This window comes from Oncorhynchus nerka, linkage group LG2 (genome assembly GCF_034236695.1).
Source record: "Oncorhynchus nerka isolate Pitt River linkage group LG2, Oner_Uvic_2.0, whole genome shotgun sequence".
Classification (NCBI taxonomy): domain Eukaryota; kingdom Metazoa; phylum Chordata; class Actinopteri; order Salmoniformes; family Salmonidae; genus Oncorhynchus; species Oncorhynchus nerka.
In genome coordinates, this window is record NC_088397.1 from 90175483 (window position 1) to 90195511 (window position 20029).

Below are 20029 nucleotides of genomic sequence, written 5' to 3' on the forward strand. Positions count from 1 at the left end.
AGTAACAGAGGGTGACAATGGGACGAGGGAGGGAGGGAGGGGGAAGTAACAGAGGGTGACAGTGGGACGAGGGAGGGAGGGAGGGAGGGAGGGAGGGAGGGAGGGAGGAGAGGATGGAGGCAGGGATAAAGGGAGAGAGGGATGGAGGGAGACATAGTGAGGGAGGGAGAGGATGGAGTGTAGACGGGAGGAGTGGGAAGGGAGAGGTAGAGGAGGGAGGAGTGGAGGGAAGGGGGAGGTAGAGGAGGGAGGGAGGGAAGGGGAGGTAGAGGAGGGAAGGGGGAGGTAGAGGAGGGAGGGAAGGGGGAGGTAGAGGAGGGAAGGGGGAGGTAGAGGAGGGAGGGAGGGAGGGAAGGGGGAGGTAGAGGAGGGAAGAGGAGAGGAGATCTTCCAGACAAACGATAACAACAGCATTCAAAACATACACGTGTTCATTGCGAAATATAGCTACATTGGATTCCTTTATATCAAATCTCCCTATGTAAGTGTTTTTGAACAGTATACTAATGTCTGGCATGCAAGATTAACATTTATGTGACCCCCCCACCCCAGGTATCGGCTACGCTTCGATTGTGATCGTGTCCCTCCTGAACATCTACTACATAGTGATCCTGGCCTGGGGTTTGTACTACCTGTTCCAGTGCTTCCAGCCGGAGCTGCCCTGGGCCAAGTGTAAGAACTCCTGGAACACAGACCGCTGTGTGGAGGACACCGTCCGTAAGAACAAGACCCTGATGCTGGCCGCTAACATCACCAACTTCACCTCGCCTGTCACTGAGTTCTGGGAGTGAGTACAGTCATTTCAAAAAAATGTATTTCACTTTTATCTACTGTATGGAGTTGCAGCGATGAGACCAGATAGAAAAAGGGGGTAAAACTCTGGGCCCCAGTTATAGTACAACTGACCCTCTCTTTCTCCAAAATGACTTTTTGTCTTCTCTCCAACAGACGTAACGTCCTTAGCATTTCCAGTGGCATTGATGAAATCGGGGAGGTCAAGTGGGACCTTGCTCTGTGTCTGCTGGGGGTCTGGGTCATCTGTTTCTTCTGTATCTGGAAGGGAGTCAAATCCACTGGGAAGGTGAGTTTAGTTGGGAAGTACTTTATATTTTCCATATGTAAATAGATTTAATGTAATGGACATTTTCTGTCAGACCACGTACCATTCGGCGTTTATGCAAACACACCCTGAAGAAGGGACTTAAGCTAAATTGTTGGTCAAATATATCCACAGCAAGGAGAAATGAAAGTGCAACAAATGTTAATTTGTACACCAATCGGTCAACATTTTATTTACGATAATTGGATGTGGTGGGAATGTCCTTTCTAGAGATTCTAATTCTATGGATTCCCCTCTGCCACTGCCTGCACGGATTCATACATCTTAATAATACACACCTCAAAGTGCAACGATGCCAAGTTGAACAGGCTACTACTATACGACAGACTATCGGCATAAATCAAGAGCAGTGTTTCAGAGTGCAATTAAATCTCTCCGTACCGAGTGTAAACAAGAGCCAGACCAGGCAGAGCAACACCCGCGGGACCAGTCAGGGAGCTAGATCGATCCCAGAAACCTTGTTTAATTGAGCCAATTGATTGGTTTAGCCTGATTTATGTTTCCTTGTCCCTCTAAGCTATAAATCATTCGGTATCTGCAGTCCTCGCTTCCTGGAAAGGGAAGCTTGGTGTCAGCCTTCACAAAGCAAAAGGAAAGAGTATAACAGAGAGGATTGGATTCTGATAAAAGATAGGGTTACGATTCTGACAGACAACTGAGAATGTGTCAAATCTGTCTCTTTAGACAAAGAAATGTATGTAGATGAGATCGACACTATCGATGTGTAAGTCTGCTGATACATTGACGGTTTTGTCCTCTGTTTCCCAACAGGTTGTGTACGTCACTGCTACCTTCCCCTTCGTCATGCTGATCATTCTGTTGATCCGCGGCGTCACTCTGCCAGGAGCATCTGAAGGAATCAAGTTCTACCTGTACCCAGACCTGCAACGTCTCAAAGACCCTGAGGTAGAACCACCTTGCCTTGCCCCACCACTCTAAACCCTACCCTATCCTGTCTTGGAACTTTTAAAATCTATTCATTAAGCAACTGTCTTTGGGATTCAAACAAACCACACAGAATTGTGGCCTAAATCCTTTGAGTTTATTATTTGATCTTATAAATATTTAAAAATAAAAATATTTAAATCGCCATAATGAATAGAAAGGGGAATAAAGGACATCCTTGCCTTATGCCCCAAGATAATGTTAATGTGGTGTAGTTGTCTGTAAAGCTACTTTTCATTAGTAGTCCTTGGGTAAATGTGATTCTCCTGGGATAAGGAAAAATGTGTAGACATTTCATGTCTTCTCCCCTTCTACCTCCAGGTTTGGATCGATGCAGGCACTCAGATCTTCTTCTCCTATGCCATCTGTCTGGGAGCTATGACGTCACTGGGGAGCTACAACAAATACAAATACAACTGCTATAGGTGAGCGACCACGCCGGGGGGGAGGGGGGAGGGAGGTGATGGTGGTGGTGGGACCTAATCCAATGGTTAAAGAAAAATGGGTAGAGAAAAAAAGAAAAAGTGGGGAACCTAGGTTCCTTTTGTGTTCATTAACAACCTCCATGACATATGTGTGATATAGGGACTGTTTGCTGCTGGGAGGCCTCAACAGCGGTACCAGTTTTGTGTCTGGCTTCGCAATATTTTCCGTCCTGGGCTTCATGGCACAAGAGCAAGGGGTGGACATTGCCGATGTGGCAGAGTCAGGTACGAGGTGGTCAAAGTGGCAGTGATGGTGGGCGCTGCTACTTAAAATAAACAAACAATAAACAACAGCAAAAACAACAGTGTTGGCTGGTTCTATCCAACAGAAAAAATGACAAAATCCGAAAGACACTAGATAAAGTTAAATGTAAAGAATGAAATGGATTTATTTTTTTATGAAAGACGGCATCGAAATATGGAAGTTTCGGACAATCAAACACTGCTTGACAGAAATAAAATAAAAATACCAAGTTACAGTATAAAGAAACAGCTTACGGTGCACCTCTATAACATGGATATCACATATTTGGATCTGGTTGGATTCTTCAAGCAATCGAGTATCAAGGAACATGCTGGTGGAAAGAAAGAAAAAGTTTTACTGTTAAATTGGATCTTATCCAGAATGCTAGGGAGCGAAGAGTCAAGCCATGCATGAGAGATCCTATCATGACCTTTTCTTCTCACGATCAACCAGTAGATTTAAGAGTCCTGCTCCAGCCTGTTCCAACAGATACTGTATCTACTGTATGAGGGTGAAGCATAATATTCAGTAATCCAGGACATCTTGTGCCAAGTTAAAATAAACAAGTGTGACTTAAGTCTCACTTATGACACTTAACTCTGGGGTGTTTTAGATGGGTCTAGCATATTTATCCGTTTTTTTACAATGTGATCAGTTCAATGGTTGATGCCCATGGCGGATGTTTCTAATTATAAGCATGTTTTGAACTATTGTACTTGTTACGTCATTCTCCTTCTACTGCTGTGTATACTACAAGGAGGCATCAATGTGATGATGTTTTTAGGTGATTTTTCTGTAATTGAGAAAAAACACCCTTAACTTCTACTTTTATATATCAGATATACTATACTGTACATTCTGATATGAAAGATGGGTCTTTTGATGGTGTTAACTGAGATCCTGCATCACTGGCTTCCTCTTGCAGTGTGTAGTCAGTCTGCTCTAGCCTTGAACGATATCTCTATCCTTATCCTTCTGAGGAGACTGTGCAGGGTGTTCCTGCTGGAGTACAGAGACACAGTGAATGCATGAGAAATGATGACTGTAGAAAATAAATCATTTAAATACTGAGCTATCTCAGTAACCTATCTCGTTATCTCAGCTGTCTGAGCGATCTCTTTCTCTGAGAAATTGTATTAGTATAAAACAATATAATTTCCCCCATATTTTTGTTAGTAAAATATAGCTCAGCATTTTAAATGTTTACTTTATACAGTCATTATTACTCATCTTTATCAAGGGTGTCAATAATTTCAGACCCCACTATATATATTACATCATATGATGAAACAAATTTAGTTGATAAGTATGCTGATCTAGATTAATGCTATTTACTGTGAGCAGTTTAATAGAATAAGTAATTCCATGAGTTTTGGTCCAAAGTACTGTAGATGGTCTGTGATACCATGTTTGTAATTTACACCGTGTGCTGTAAGCAGTGAAATAAAGTGCATAGTGCACTGAGAAAGAGACAACTTGGTCTTTGCCTTAAACTGCTGCAACTTGATTCTGAGGAGAGAGAGGGTTTTTTTATTTTTGGGGTAGAAGTGCAGAGTAGATCCAGATGTGCACCCACGCTGAGGATGATACGTATGTGCTGAAGGCGACGGCATTACCTGCTAGACCAGCCTCGAGCACGACAGAGGATTTTATTATTATTATTATTATTATTGACGTTTCAAAGCCAGCTCACTAGGCAGTCTGCTAGCTAGTCATGTCGTGTTTGGTTGGATGCCTTGTCGTATATTTCACAGCTAAACCAACTTTATTCTATGTGTTTTGCTGTTTTTCCTGTTTTGTTTTTTAACTTCTGTTGTAACAGGTTATCCCATTGTTATAACGCCACGTTATCGAGACGTTGCTATAGTTACAATCCAGAAGAGGCGACGTATGTTGCCTCTGATCCTGTCGTTGTTATTATATACTATATATTCTACTATATACTATACTAGTTATGTTATTTACTAGCCTATATATTCTACTATATACTATACTAGTTATGTTCTATACCAGCCTATATATTCTACTATATACTATACTAGTTATGTTATTTACTAGCCTATATATTCTACTATATACTATACTAGTTATGTTCTATACCAGCCTATATATTCTACTATATACTATACTAGTTATGTTCTATACCAGCCTATATATTCTACTATATACTATACTAGTTATGTTCTATACCAGCCTATATATTCTACTATATACTATACTAGTTATGTTATATACTAGCCTATATGTTATACTAGTTTAGTATAGTTATTATATACACATAATGATAGGGGATTAACATTTGGAGTTGTTCTATTGTAAGGCTACGTTGACCTTCTTTGATAGTTCTTGTCATAACATGAATCCCTAGTCTTACCAGGAACCATCAGTTAAAAGGGCATTGACAATACATTACATGTACATGGCCTACAGTATATGAGCGTAAGGATAAGACGAGATGAGATAGATCTACACTTTGAGGATTTTTTTTATTTCTTATTAACATTAGTTTGGTCTGTGTTATACTTGGACGCACCAAGATGGCATCAGACCAGATCAAACGATAGAACCCTGGTTTCTAATTGTGTTTTCTCCACTTCCCCGTCCCCTCTCTCTTCTTGTTCCTCTCTAGGTCCTGGCTTGGCCTTCATTGCCTATCCTAAAGCTGTGTCTATGATGCCGCTGCCAACCTTCTGGGCTATTCTTTTCTTCATCATGCTTCTGCTACTGGGTCTCGACAGTCAGGTTAGTAGTCTACTCCGTATAAATTGAGAATCAAGTATCTGAGTCTGAATCTGAGACAGTCATGTCAGTATATTCAGTATGAATTGAGAATCAAGTATCTGAATCTGATTCTGAGACAGTCAGTAGTATACTCATTATAAATCAAGGATCTGACTGTGAGACAGTCAGTAGTATACTCATTATAAATCAAGGATCTGACTCTGAGACAGTCAGTAGTATACTCATTATAAATCAAGGATCTGAATCTGAGACAGTCAGTAGTATACTCATTATAAATCAAGGATCTGAATCTGAGACAGTCAGTAGTATACTCATTATAAATCAAGGATCTGAATCTGAGACAGTCAGTAGTATACTCATTATAAATCAAGGATCTGACTCTGAGACAGTCAGTAGTATACTCATTATAAATCAAGGATCTGACTCTGAGACAGTCAGTAGTATACTCATTATAAATCAAGGATCTGAATCTGAGACAGTCAGTAGTATACTCATTATAAATCAAGGATCTGAATCTGAGACAGTCAGTAGTATACTCATTATAAATCAAGGATCTGACTCTGAGACAGTCAGTAGTATACTCATTATAAATCAAGGATCTGACTCCGAATTTGATACAGTCACGTCAGTTACACCTTCAGCGGGGACGTAAGGAAACCGGAAGCATACGGTTTATGGGAAAAGCATAGAGGAAGAGGAGAAGCCCTGAAAAGCGGATGTTTCTGGTTTCTGACGACCCCGTTCAGACGTTTCTTTTACGACAGCTACGTCAGGATAGGTCAGTGGTATCGCCATTATGAATAAATAATCTGAATCTGAGAAAGTCAGGTCAGGTCGTTATAACACAGTGGCAAGGAAGTTTATTGATATCAGTCATATATGAGCACTAAGATTATGAAATGATACACATTTTATTGGCTCGTTAATGAAAGTTTTATGTTTTTATTATGAGACAGTATGTCAGTTTATTGATATGAGTGATAAGATTGCTGAGATGGTGAAAAATATACACTTTGTAGGGTAAGTGTACAGGGAAGTTGTAAGCATGTTAAGAGACAGAGGTGGTTCTGTTCCAATTTTCGAAATATACAATGGCATTAGAACTTGGCCACAGTCAGTATATTAATATAGGGAAGTTGTAACTAAGCAAGTTTCTGAATGTCACATGGTCAGCTTTATTAACCTTTATTAAGCTTTATTAGCATGGGGAAATTCGTGGTCACACGGCCAGGAAAAAACTTGTGGCCCATATATATACATGTGATCAGGAGGAAAAACTCCTGCCCCCATACACATGTGATCAATACAGGCCTAAACAGGACTAAACAGTCGGTCAATAAAATCGGTCAATCCACAGAGGCAAGCCACGACACGGACACATCACCCCAGGTTCTAATGCTGGATGTTAACTGCTTATGAAAAAACAACTACATGTTGACGCAGTCAGTCAATACAGCTCAATGCTAGCATCCACAGACAGTCGTACCATTACTACAGCTCAATGCTAGCATCCATAGACAGTCGTACCATTACTACAGCTCAATGCTAGCATCCATAGACAGTTGTATCATTACTACAGCTAAATGCTAGCATCCACAGACAGTCGCACCATTACTACAGCTAAATGCTAGCATCCATAGACAGTCGTATCATTACTACAGCTCAATGCTAGCATCCATAGACAGTCGTATCATTACTACAGCTAAATGCTAGCATCCACAGACAGTCGTATCATTACTACAGCTAAATGCTAGCATCCACAGACAGTTGTAACATTACTACAGCTCAATGCTAGCATCCATAGACAGTCGTATCATTACTACAGCTAAATGCTAGCATCCACAGACAGTTGTAACATTACTACAGCTAAATGCTAGACAGTCGTACCATTACTACAGCTAAATGCTAGCATCCATAGACAGTCGTACCATTACTACAGCTAAATGCTAGACAGTCGTACCATTACTACAGCTAAATGCTAGCATCCATAGACAGTCGTACCATTACTACAGCTCAATGCTAGCATCCATAGACAGTCGTATCATTACTACAGCTAAATGCTAGCATCCACAGACAGTTGTAACATTACTACAGCTAAATGCTAGACAGTCGTACCATTACTACAGCTAAATGCTAGCATCCATAGACAGTCGTACCATTACTACAGCTCAATGCTAGCATCCATAGACAGTCGTATCATTACTACAGCTAAATGCTAGCATCCATAGACAGTCGTATCATTACTACAGCTAAATGCTAGCATCCACAGACCGTTGTAACATTACTACAGCTAAATGCTAGACAGTCGTACCATTACTACAGCTAAATGCTAGCATCCATAGACAGTCGTACCATTACTACAGCTCAATGCTAGCATCCACAGACAGTCGTACCATTACTACAGCTAAATGCTAGCATCCACAGACAGTCATACCATTACTACGACCTAGCTAGATACAGAATCTCCATTTCCAGGCTTTCTCACTTACAAGCAAGTGAGAAAACAAGGATTGGAAGTAATATGAGACTAGATCGCACATGCGATGGTATAATTTTACTGGCTGGCTGATATGTTGACTGGCTGACTGACTTGTTGACTGGCATTCTTGATAATAGCCTCTATATATGCCATTTAGCAAACGCTTTTATCCCAAGTGACGTAGTCATGTGTGCATCCATTTTACATATGCGTTACCCCAGCGGGAATCAAACCCACGACCCTTGTCGTTGCAAGAGACATGTTTTACGGACTGAGCCACACAGGACTACGTCTGTACAACAATGTTAGCCTATCTGGCCTACTGTATGCACCACTACTCCCATCTCTTGTCTCTGTGTTTTTCTGTCCCCAGTTTGTGGAAGTGGAAGGACAGATCACCTCCTTGGTGGATCTGTATCCCTCCTTCCTAAGGAAGGGTTACCGTCGGGAACTTTTTATAGCAACAGTGTGCTCCATAAGCTATCTTCTGGGACTTACCATGGTTACTAGGGTAAGTACTATCTTTTGGGACTTACCATGGTTACTAGGTTAAGTACTATCTTCTGCGACTTACCATGGTTACTAGGGTAAGTACTATCTTCTGGGTCTTACCATAGTACTTACCCTAGTAACCATCTTCTGGGACTTACCATGGTTACTAGGGTAAGTACTATCTTCTGGGACTTACCATGGTTACTAGGTTAAGTACTATCTTCTGGGACTTACCATGGTTATTAGGGTAAGTACTATCTTCTGGGACTTACCATGGTTACTAGGTTAAGTACTATCTTCTGGGAGTAAACTTGAACTTTTTACACTGATATCATATGGCCGTAATGTTACTTAAATAAGTTCTAGTTGATGTACTTTCCTATGTAAGATACAGTATCACAAGTGTCCAGCCCAGTCCCGAACCTTAGCAACACCCTAATGAATATAAAATTATCTTACTAAAATTAATCGACATCCTAATGAATATAACATTATCTTACTAAAACTAATCGACACCCTAATGAATATAACATTATCTTACTAAAATTAAGCGACACCCTAATGAATATGATGCACAGTGCATTCGGAAAGTACTCAGACCCCTTGACTTTTTCCACATTTTGTTATGTTACAGCCTTATTCTAAAATTGATTAAATAACAAAAATCCTCAGCAATCTACACACAATATCCGCATAATAACAAAGTGACACATGCTTTTTCACATTTTTACAAATGTCTAAAAAATAAAAAACAGAAATATCTTATTTACATAAGTATTCAGACCCTTTGCTATGAGACTTGAAATGGACTTGTTTCCATTGATCATCCTTGAGATGTCTCGACAACTTGGTTGGAGTCTACTTGTAGTAAATTCAATTGATTGGACATGATTTGGAAAGGCACACACCTGTCTATATAAGGTCCCACAGTTGACAGTACATAAACCAAGCCATGAGGTCGAAGGAGTTATCCGTAGTGCTCCGAGACAGGATTGTGTCGAGGCACAGTTCTGGGGAATGGTACCAAAATATTTCTGCAGCATTGATGGTCCCCAAGAACACAGTGGCCTCCATCATTCTTAAATGGAAGAAGTTTGGAACCACCAAGACTCTTCCTAGAGCTGGCCGCCCAGCCAAACTGAGCGATCGGGGGAGAAGGACCTTGGTCAGGGAGGTGACCAAGAACCTGATGGTTAGTCTGACAGAGCTCTAGAGTTTCTCTGTGGAGATGGGAGAACCTTCCAGAAGGACAAATATCTTTGCAGCACTCCACCAATCAGGCCTTTATAGTAGAGTGGCCAGACGGAAGTCATTCCTCATTTTATTGGCACACGACAGCCTGCTTAGAGTTTGACAAAAGGCACCTAAAGACTCTCAGTCTGATGAAACCAAGATTGAACTCTTTGGCCTGAATGCCAAGCGTCACTTCTAGAGGAAACCTGGTACCATCCCTCCCCAGTCCTTAATGATTACAATCATACCCATAACATGATGCAGCGACCACTATGCTTGAAAATATGAAGAATGGTACTCAGTGATGTGTTGTGTTGGATTTACCCCAAACATAAAGTTAATTTCTGTGCCACATATTTTGCAGTATTACTTTAGTGCCTTATTGCAAACAAGATCAATTAGTTTAGTATTGTGGAGTAACTACAATGTTGTTGATCCATCCTCAGTTTTCTCATGTCACAGCCAATGAACTATAACTGTTTTAAAGTCACCATTGGCCTCATGGTGAAATCCCTGAGCGGTTTCCTTCCTCTCTGGCAACTAAGTTAGGAAGGACGGCTGTATCATTGTATGACTGGGTATATTGATACACCATCCAAAGTGTAATTAATAACTTCAACATGCTCAAAGGAATATTCAAAGTCTGCTTTTTTATTTTTTCCATTCTACCAACAGGTATCGTTCTTTGCGATGCGTTGGAAAACCTCCCTGGTCTTTGTGGTTGAATCTGTGTTTGAAATTCACTGCTCGAATGAGGGACCTTACAGATAATTATATGTGTTGGGTACAGACATGAGGTAGTCATTAAAAATCATGTTAAACACAATAATTTGCACACAGAGTGAGTCCATGTAACTTATTATGTGACTTGTTAAGCACATGTTTTACTCCTGAACTTCTTTAGGCTTGCCATAAGAAAGTGGTTGAATACTTAATGACTCAAGATATTTCATCTGTTCATTTGTAATGAATTAGTACACATTTTGAAGAATATAATTCCACTTTGACATTATGGGGTATTGTGTGTAGACCAGTGACAAAAAAAATATAAATGTAAAAAAAAAATATATAAATGTAATCCATTTTAAATTCATGTTGTAATACAACAGAATGTGGAAAAACAGTCAAGGGGTGTGAATACTTTCTGAAGGCAAGGTAGACAATGCAGCTTCAACTCATGGCAGTGGTTCCCACTGCCCTTGAATAGAAAATGGTCTTTTAAACCTCAAATTCCCCCAGAAACAAGAGTCCCATGCATACAGTTCCCCTTTCTATTTTCCTATCTTATCTCATGCCAGTACCTCACAATAGCACCACTTCAAATACTCTGGTGTGGCCTGAGCTTCCCAGTAGCCTATTGTATGGTCTATTTAGAGAAATATTTGGCTCACACATACACCTCGCTCTCTTTTATCTCCACTCTGAGAAACCCTACTGAACTGTCAGTCACTTTCTGGGAAGCTCATCTCCATCCAGGGCATCATGAGCTGTAAAAAGGTATTGCTAGCTAGCTATACTTGGAGATACTGTGCTGTGTCCCTGCCTCTCAGCCTCATAATATAGAAAGGAGCATGGGATGACCCTCAGAAAGACCAAACCCACCACAGTCCCTACTCCCTAATCCTACCCCACTAAGCCCCCTAGACAGCCAGGGAGTCAGGGACTTACTGCTTTATGTAATTTCGACCACAGTAGCCTGTTCTTTTTCCATGACATCACAATCTCATGTTGCCTCTCTGACTGAGTGCTCTGTTCAGAGTTGGAACTCGGGACGGCTCAAGGTTCCGTTGGGCTATTGTGTCGGAACATGACTGCATCACAAATGGTACCCTATTCCTTATTATGTAAAGTGCACTACATTTGACCAGGGCCCATAGGGCTATGGTAAAAAGTACTGCACTATGTAGGGAACAGGGTGCTATTTGGGATGCAAATGGTTATTCTCCCACCACTACACTCTTAGAAAAATGAGGTGCTATGTAGAACCTAAAATGGTTCTTCAGCTGTCCACATAGGAGAAACCTTTTGAAGAACCTGTTTTGGTTCCAGCGAGAACCCTTTTTGTGTTCAACGTGGAACCCTTTACACAGAAGGGTTCTCCTATGGGGACATCCGAAGAACCCTTTTGGAACCCTTTTTGTTGTTGTTGTAAATCTATGCATTAAATCCTACATTCACACATGAGCCAAGCACTAAATCCTGCCTGTTTCTCTCTCCCACAGGGTGGCATGTATGTATTTCAGCTCTTTGACTACTATGCAGCCAGCGGTGTGTGCCTTTTGTGGGTTGCATTCTTTGAATGTATTGCTGTAGCCTGGGTTTATGGTACGTCTGCTCTGGAAAATAATGCTCTATCTGTGTATGTCTGTATAGGAGCTGTGGTCCTTAAATGTCCTCGGGCTCCATCAGTGAAATACATTCACAACCACTCCAAGCTGTATAGAGATGTCACAGTTCTGTCTCAATTTATTGTTGCATTATATCTCCGGACACCGTCAAAATGACATCTAGACCTAGACAGGCTGTGTCCCAGTATAAAGAGGAACACGAGATAGAATACTGTCTCCATCCGAAATGGTACCCTATAGTTCCTATAGTGGATGTCTTTCTGACCACAGCCCTACTATAGGCCCTGGTCTAAAAGTAGTGCACTATAAAAGGAATATAGGGCCCCTATTTACATCAATCTGACAAAATGCTCTATTTTTTTTTCTCTCCTCCTATCAGGCGTTGATAATTTCTATGATGCGATTGAAGACATGATTGGCTACAGACCAAATGCCTGGATGAAATGGAGCTGGTCTTTTATCACACCTCTTCTTTGTGTGGTGAGTCTTATGTTAATTCATATTAACTTTGTCTCAAATGGTACCCTTGCTATATTTGTATTCTATATAATGTAACCTACGGGCCCTAGTCAAGAAGTGCACTACATATGGAATAGGGTGCCATTTGGGATGCAAGCTCCTACAGAAAAGGTTAACCGGTGGTCCTACATCCCTGGAGGTTAAAGGTTAACCATTAGCCCAGTGCTCCTGGAGGTTTAAGGTTAACCGTTGGCCCAGCGCTCCTGGAGGTTAAAGGTTAACCGTTGGCCTAGCGCTCCTGGAGGTTAAAGGTTAACCGTTGGCCCGATGTCCCTGGAGGTTAAAGGTTAACCGTTGGCCCGATGTCCATGGAGGTTAAAGGTTAACCGTTGGCCCGGCATCCCTGGTAGTTAAAGGGTAACCGTTGGCCCAGCGCTCCTGGAGGTTAAAGGTTAATCGTTGGCCCTTCCTCCCTGGTAGTTAAAGGTTAACCGTTGGCCCTGCCTCCCTGGTAGTTAAAGGGTAACAGTTGGCCCTTCCTCCCTGGTAGTTAAAGGGTAACCGTTGGCCCTCTGTCCATTGAGGTTAAAGGTTAACAGTTGGCCCTGCCTCCCTGGTAGTTAAAGGGTAATAGTTGGCCCTTCCTCCCTGGTAGTTAAAGGGTAACCGTTGGCCCTTCCTCCCTGGTAGTTAAAGGGTAACCGTTGGCCCTTCCTCCCTGGTAGTTAAAGGTTAACCATTGGCCCTGCCTCCCTGGTAGTTAAAGGTTAACCATTTGCCCTCTGTCCATGGAGGTTAAAGGTTAACAGTTGGCCCTGCCTCCCTGGTAGTTAAAGGGTAACCGTTGGCCCTTCCTCCCTGGTAGTTAAAGGGTAACCGTTGGCCCTGCCTCCCTGGTAGTTAAAGGGTAACCGTTGGCCCTTCCTCCCTGGTAGTTAAAGGTTAACCGTTGGCCCTGCCTCCCTGGTAGTTAAAGGTTAACCATTGGCCCTCTGTCCATGGAGGTTAAAGGTTAACCATTGGCCCTCTGTCCATGGAGGTTAAAGGTTAACAGTTGGCCCTGCCTCCCTGGTAGTTAAAGGTTAACCGTTGGCCCTCTGTCCATGGAGGTTAAAGGTTAACATTTGGCCCTCTGTCCATGGAGGTTAAAGGTTAACCGTTGGCCCTCTGTCCATGGAGGTTAAAGGTTAACCGTTGGCCCTGCCTCCCTGGTAGTTAAAGGTTAACCGTTGGCCCTCTGTCCATGGAGGTTAAAGGTTAACCGTTGGCCCTGCCTCCCTGGTAGTTAAAGGTTAACCGTTGGCCCTGCCTCCCTGGTAGTTAAAGGGTAACCGTTGGCCCTCTGTCCATGGAGGTTAAAGGTTAACCGTTGGCCCTCTGTCCATTGAGGTTAAAAGTTAACCGTTGGCCCTTCCTCCCTGGTAGTTAAATGGTAACCATTGGCCCTCTGTCCATGGAGGTTAAAGGGTAACCGTTGGCCCGGAGTCCCATGCTGTGTGTGCTTGCTGGATTAAAACTGTTGAGGCATTTGGGAAATGTGGTGCTTGGCTCCGTCCGGAGGCTAATCCTGTTTAATCTCATTGAATCTCCTGTGTCTTAACAGCCAGGAAACATAGTGCTATTTGTTCTCTTGAGACGGACTAAGGAGAGATTAAGGAGAATTCAAGGAGAATGAAAGGGACTAAGGAGAATTTAAGGAGACTATGTGTTAGTGGATGTCAATTACTACCAGCTCTGATATTATTATAATTTTAGACGCCATAATTGTATATGGCTGTAACTTTATCAATTACGTCAATAATTGTTTTCATTTTAATTTGTTTTCCAAAATGCTCATGAAACAATAGGTGTTTGTCTGAATGAATTGAAAGACTCGGTTTGCATAATTTATTTTTTATTTTTTCCAGCATCAAGTATTGTATTACTGAGAACAAGAAAGTTTTCAAGTAGATCCCTTGTTTTGAAACTGATAGTTAGCTAGTGCAAGCTGGCACTGCAAATGTACCAGAACGCCAAACCGTTTCCTCATTGTCAGACATGGGAGAATTTGAGTTAGCATGAATATATTTACCGTCCGTTGGTGTTTTCTCTCTGCCTCCAGGGTTGCTTTGTCTTCTCCTTGGTCAAATACAAACCTTTGACTTACAACAAGGTCTACGAGTACCCCGACTGGTCCATCGGTGTGGGCTGGACTCTGGCCCTGGCTTCTATGATCTGTATTCCTATGGTGGTGGTCATCAAGATCATCCAGTCCGATGGACCACTCATAGAGGTTAGTACACAACTCCTATAACCCTAGCCCCAGGCCCCTCGGTTCTAGACGTTACACCCTAAGCCCTATCCCCCAAGCCCCTTGGTTCTAGACACTACACCCTATCCCCTACCCCTAGGTTCTAGACCCTACACCCTAAGCCCTAGCTACTACCCCTAGGTTCTAGACCCTACACCCTAAGCCCTAGCCCCTACCCTAGGTTCTAGACCCTACACCCTAAGCCCTAGCCCTTACCCCTAGGTTCTAGACCCTACACCCTTATCCCTAGCCCCTACCCCTAGGTTCTAGACCCTACACCCTAAGCCCTAGCTCCTACCCCTAGGTTCTAGACCCTACACCCTAAGCCCTAGCTGCTACCCCAAGGTTCTAGACCCTACACCCTAAGCCCTAGCTCCTACCCCTAGGTTCTAGACCCTACACCCTAAGCCCTAGCTGCTACCCCAAGGTTCTAGACCCTACACCCTAAGCCCTAGCTCCTACCCCTAGGTTCTAGACCCTACACCCTAAGCCCTAGCTCCTACCCCTAGGTTCTAGACCCTACACCCTAAGCCCTAGCTCCTACCCCTAGGTTCTAGACCCTACACCCTAAGCCCTAGCTGCTACCCCAAGGTTCTAGACCCTACACCCTAAGCCCTAGCTCCTACCCCTAGGTTCTAGACCCTACACCCTAAGCCCTAGCTGCTACCCCAAGGTTCTAGACCCTACACCCTAAGCCCTAGCTCCTACCCCTATGTTCTAGACCCTACACCCTAAGCCCTAGCTCCTACCCCTAGGTACTTCATGTAGTTCAGAAGCTTCATCTTGACCTCTTGACTGATATAGTGGACCTCCCAACAAAGTTGTGATTAAGCCAGTAGAAGTCGGTGAGTCTTGAGGTCATTTTTCAAGTTGATCCATTCTTAACAGGTACACTTGCCGTCATATAATCATACTTGTACAGTATATTGGTATTTAGTGGAGTTAAACAGAGCTCTTTTTTTGTTGTTGTCTCCACCCAGAGGATCAAGGCTGTGGCAGCTCCGCTGGGAGGTGCTAGCTCCCGTCCAGTCGACCACCGTCCCAAGGGCATGTCCGCCGAGCTGGCCTACCCCCTGGACCCTAACGGGAACAACGGCCTGATCAAGCCCACCCACACTATTGTAGAAACTATGATGTGAGCGCTCTCTGTGAGAGGAACGAATTTTAAATAAGAAAAAAAGAAAAAAAAAGAAATGACCCGCTTTCTATGTTATTATACTATATTATCACTAAACTAGTTATAGGACCAGGTTTACATTGCTATGTATCTGCACTAGGATTCTTCTTTTTGTTTTTGTTTTCTACAGAGGAAGTTACATTATTGGTTTCCTGTCTATGTTTTTAATATTTTTTATTAAACTATTGTTATTAATATTACTGTTATTACGATTAATGTAGTTAGAAGGAAATGTAGATTTCCATGCCACTTGGAGCAAGCAGAATCAGTACATGGTCCATTTTTACTTCTTCTTCTTTCCTGTAGAACTATAAGCGGTCGTCTCTATTTTAGGAATCCTTTTTTTTTTTTTTAAAGAGAAGAAAATACATAATACAAAAAGGGCCGTATAAAACCGTAAGAACTAAGTGTGTGTCATGTTTTGAGCAGTAACATTTGACTATGTCATGTTTGTATCTAGATCAACCTAGCCCCTCTCTCTTCTCAGCTTAACTAATGTCTATAGTACGATAATATCGTGGAGGTGGTGCCCCCCTTGTATACAGTGAGATTAGTCGAGTGTTGTTTGTCATCGATGTTTGTTGTAAAATTACAACTGAACCTGAACGTGTCTCCACTACTAGGCAGCGTTCATGGTCCAGAGCATCTCATCTACAGTTGCTAAAAAGTTAGGGTTTTAAAATCCTGCCCTGGTCTGCAATACTGTTTTTTGACACAACTATTTGCTAGAAGGTACTTGAGCACCTTGCAGCAATTGTTCTGTCTGTATAAATAACACTGCAGTACAACCTAGCTTTTTAGTGCCGGCAACTGTACCTGGCTCTGACTGTGGAGGCACAAACCTGTCCTCCTTGTACAGTGTCTAGTGTACATACATACAGTCAGCCCAACTCCATTTTAAAGTAGACTATACTATGCTGGTGAAGGACACTACTGCTACATGCCATCCATCCCAGTGCATACAATAGCTACATCATACGTCTTTCAAGTCTGTGATTTCATTATTTGCACTAAGTAACGAAGTGAGTTTTTTTCCTTTATTCTTAGTGTTTTAGTCTGTTGTTGTATCGCTGGCTATAGATAGAGGACATGACATAGTGGCAAGTTAACAGCAAGCACAACATCACACTATATAATGCATATAGCATCTCTTGAGTCTGTCTCTCTAATGGATTGACAGGAGCCTAAAGGACCTGCCACAATAACTTTACGCATTAATGTAAACTCCCCATACAGTAAATATTGATCATAAATCCTAAATATTGATTAAGGAACCATTCAAAATGCAAGCAGACTGCTTCTCAATCACATCGATCAGATATTTCTATTGAATTTCTGCAGGCTAGGTCAGTGTACATTCTGATGTAATGATAATACATATGGGTAATTGATTAATATACTAACTTATCCACTTATCCACACTATCCACTTCCTCCAGCCTTTTCACACTCCCTATCTATCGGTCGTCATATCTTAGTTTAGTTTGAAATATTATATTAGTACAGCTTTTCAAAGAGGCAGAAACAATTCAAACAAAAACCTGTTGGAATTTGAAGCGTTTATGATTCACAATGCAAAGATATTCTTAGAATGGAATGTTGAAATGTGAAACCACATGCAGTGAAACGGAAGCTTCGCTTAATTCTATTGATTCTATTCCATAAAAATTTGAAAAATCGTCTTTCCCCCTGTGGGTATAAATTCAGAACGTTTAGTTTATTGTACTTTGATTGTTTTTCAATCACGTTTTTGCCTTTTTTGTATTCAAAATGTAAAATGACACCGTCTCCAGTTATTAATACTTCCTGAGGATGTAACGTCATTTAACAACCTACTGTTAATCAACAAAACTGCAATTTGTAATGTGCAATACTTCGTAGAAAGATAAGTATTTTTTCACTCTGTTTTTCAAATAGGTGGTACTTTTAACTTTGTAGAGAGAAATAAAAAATAAAACACTTGCTTAAACAATGCAAGAGACAAAATTACGACAATTTCAGGGGCCAATGAAAACCTACCACAAAATCTTATGCCATAATATCAACAAAAGAAACAACGTTCAATGCAGTAGTATCGCTTTCTGTCATAACACACAGAATTTGATTAATCTTTATCAAAAATATTACACGTTTTAAAATATCTGGAGTTGCAATGAAAAGTTATCCTGCCATTTTATAATGACTATCTCAAATCTGATTTGGTAGTCGGAATTGGCCTGTGAGGTTAGGTGACATTCTGAAATGATGCTGCCGCCAAACATAAGCCTGTATCTACCGTAGTGCTGTTTGTTTGTACAGAAGATGTATTATGTCGCACAAAAACGAACCGCTAGTTGTTAGCTAGCTAGATACCTGAAACAAACCGCTAGTTGTTAGCTAGCTAGGTACCTGTAAAAGAAAATGCTAGTAGTTAGCGAGCTAGGTACCTTACAGGTGTTGTATCAAAGAAGCTTACTGAAAAACCAAATGAGAATACATTATTACAGTGAAGATATTGACACCCAGTCCCATCGCTGGATATTGGAGAAGTCTCTGGTTGTGTCCTAAATGGCACCCTATTCCTTACATAGTGAACTAATTTTGACACAGGTCTCTGGTCAAAAGTAGTGCATTATATAGGGAATAGGGTGCCATTTGGATCGCATTCTCCATTTCCATTGAGATGAGCTGTCTATAATCAGACAGGCTACTGATCCCTACAGATAGAAAACATAATGTTAAAGTTATTTACCTCTCCTGCCTCATACATTACATGTCATTACATACCAGCCCATCCTTTTTAAGAATGTACAAGGGGAAATGCTTTTAATCCATGAAGAAGAAACATTTTTCAAATACAATTTGAAAGATTTTATTTTTTATTTCTATGGCGCTAAATAACCTGTAAAACAAAAATGTGTGTTTTAAAACAGGGTTTTACTGAGAAAAACATTAAACCTTTTTATTTCTTAATAAAAAAAAAAACATTTTTGGAAAAAAGCTTTTTGCTTTTCTCATGTGTAGTGTCCTTTAGTGAGTCTATAGGCCACAGAATAAAGCAGGGATCTTGCACTTTAGTCACTCGACATTCACGACCCCAATAATAATAATTGATTGGATTTACAGAGCGCTTTACAAAAAGTAAGGGGGAAGCTCACCTCATCCACCACCAATGTGTAGCCATGGCAGCCATTTTGAAAAATAAATCCCACCACACAACAGCTCTCATGGTGGAGAGGTGAGGAAGACCCATTGCTGGGAGTATGGACCCAGTGCTCCCTCCCAAACCCCCCAAAGCAGCTACATCACAGGCTTATCCAGGGCAGTTTAGCCTCTTGTCCCCTATGACCCCACAACAATGTTGGTTCCAAAGCAGACTATTTCAATTCTGCACATAGGCTACTGTATGACTTAAGACATATAGTTAGTAGTACACATTCAGCATTGTGATGTAGTGTCACAAGAGGGTTGAGGCATATTTAAAAGGGCCTTTTGAATCAAGGTAAATCCCATTGAAATATACCTCTATCATCAAATGGACTGTAACCATGAACATTAAGGATGCCTGCAGATTTGTTAGCTTTTAACATTTAAAATGGACCTCTCCCACATTTTATATAAAGACACATACAGTTTGGTAGGCCATAACTGTCATACTAGTGCAGAGGGTATGGTCAAATAGAAAAGGCAGAAGTGATTAGCTAGTTATTTTCCAACCATGAAACAAAATCATGGTTACAAACTAAATCTTAATTTGGATAAATGTTACATATTTGTTACACGATAGTGTATCTGCTGAAATACTAAAAGTTATTTCAGACTGAGAAGATGCAACCAAGAAAAATACATCTTCCCATTACTTTAATGCCACCTTAGTTCATTATCATAATTCATAAACACATCAGGTATGCAAACCACACATTACTTTAATGCCACCTTAGTTCATTATCATAATTCATAAACACATCAGGTATGCAAACCACACATTACTTTAATGCCACCTTAGTTCATTATCATAATTCATAAACACATCAGGT

General features: G+C 41.3%; 1 protein-coding gene across 4 annotated transcripts in view; it reads left to right on the top strand.

Annotated features, from left to right (window-relative positions):
- LOC115121304 (sodium- and chloride-dependent taurine transporter) overlaps positions 1-16421 on the top strand; it is a 36034-nt gene extending 19613 nt beyond the window's left edge. Inside the window, exons 4-15 of one of the 4 annotated variants that reach the window (XR_010459792.1) lie at positions 553-787; positions 949-1081; positions 1892-2026; positions 2387-2490; positions 2651-2775; positions 5424-5536; positions 8389-8526; positions 11963-12065; positions 12468-12568; positions 14649-14860; positions 14938-14978; positions 15101-15902. Coding sequence is in view for 3 of the 4 variants with exons in the window: in XM_029650365.2 (XP_029506225.1) it covers positions 553-787; positions 949-1081; positions 1892-2026; positions 2387-2490; positions 2651-2775; positions 5424-5536; positions 8389-8526; positions 11963-12065; positions 12468-12568; positions 14649-14819; positions 15818-15976 (1517 nt within the window). In the remaining variant the exon portion in view is untranslated. Of the gene's footprint in view, positions 1-552; positions 788-948; positions 1082-1891; positions 2027-2386; positions 2491-2650; positions 2776-5423; positions 5537-8388; positions 8527-11962; positions 12066-12467; positions 12569-14648; positions 14861-14937 lie in introns of all 4 variants that reach the window. The other 3 variants (XM_065004289.1, XM_065004296.1, XM_029650365.2) reach the window with 3 other exon arrangements.
- Positions 16422-20029: the final 3608 nt, after the last annotated feature.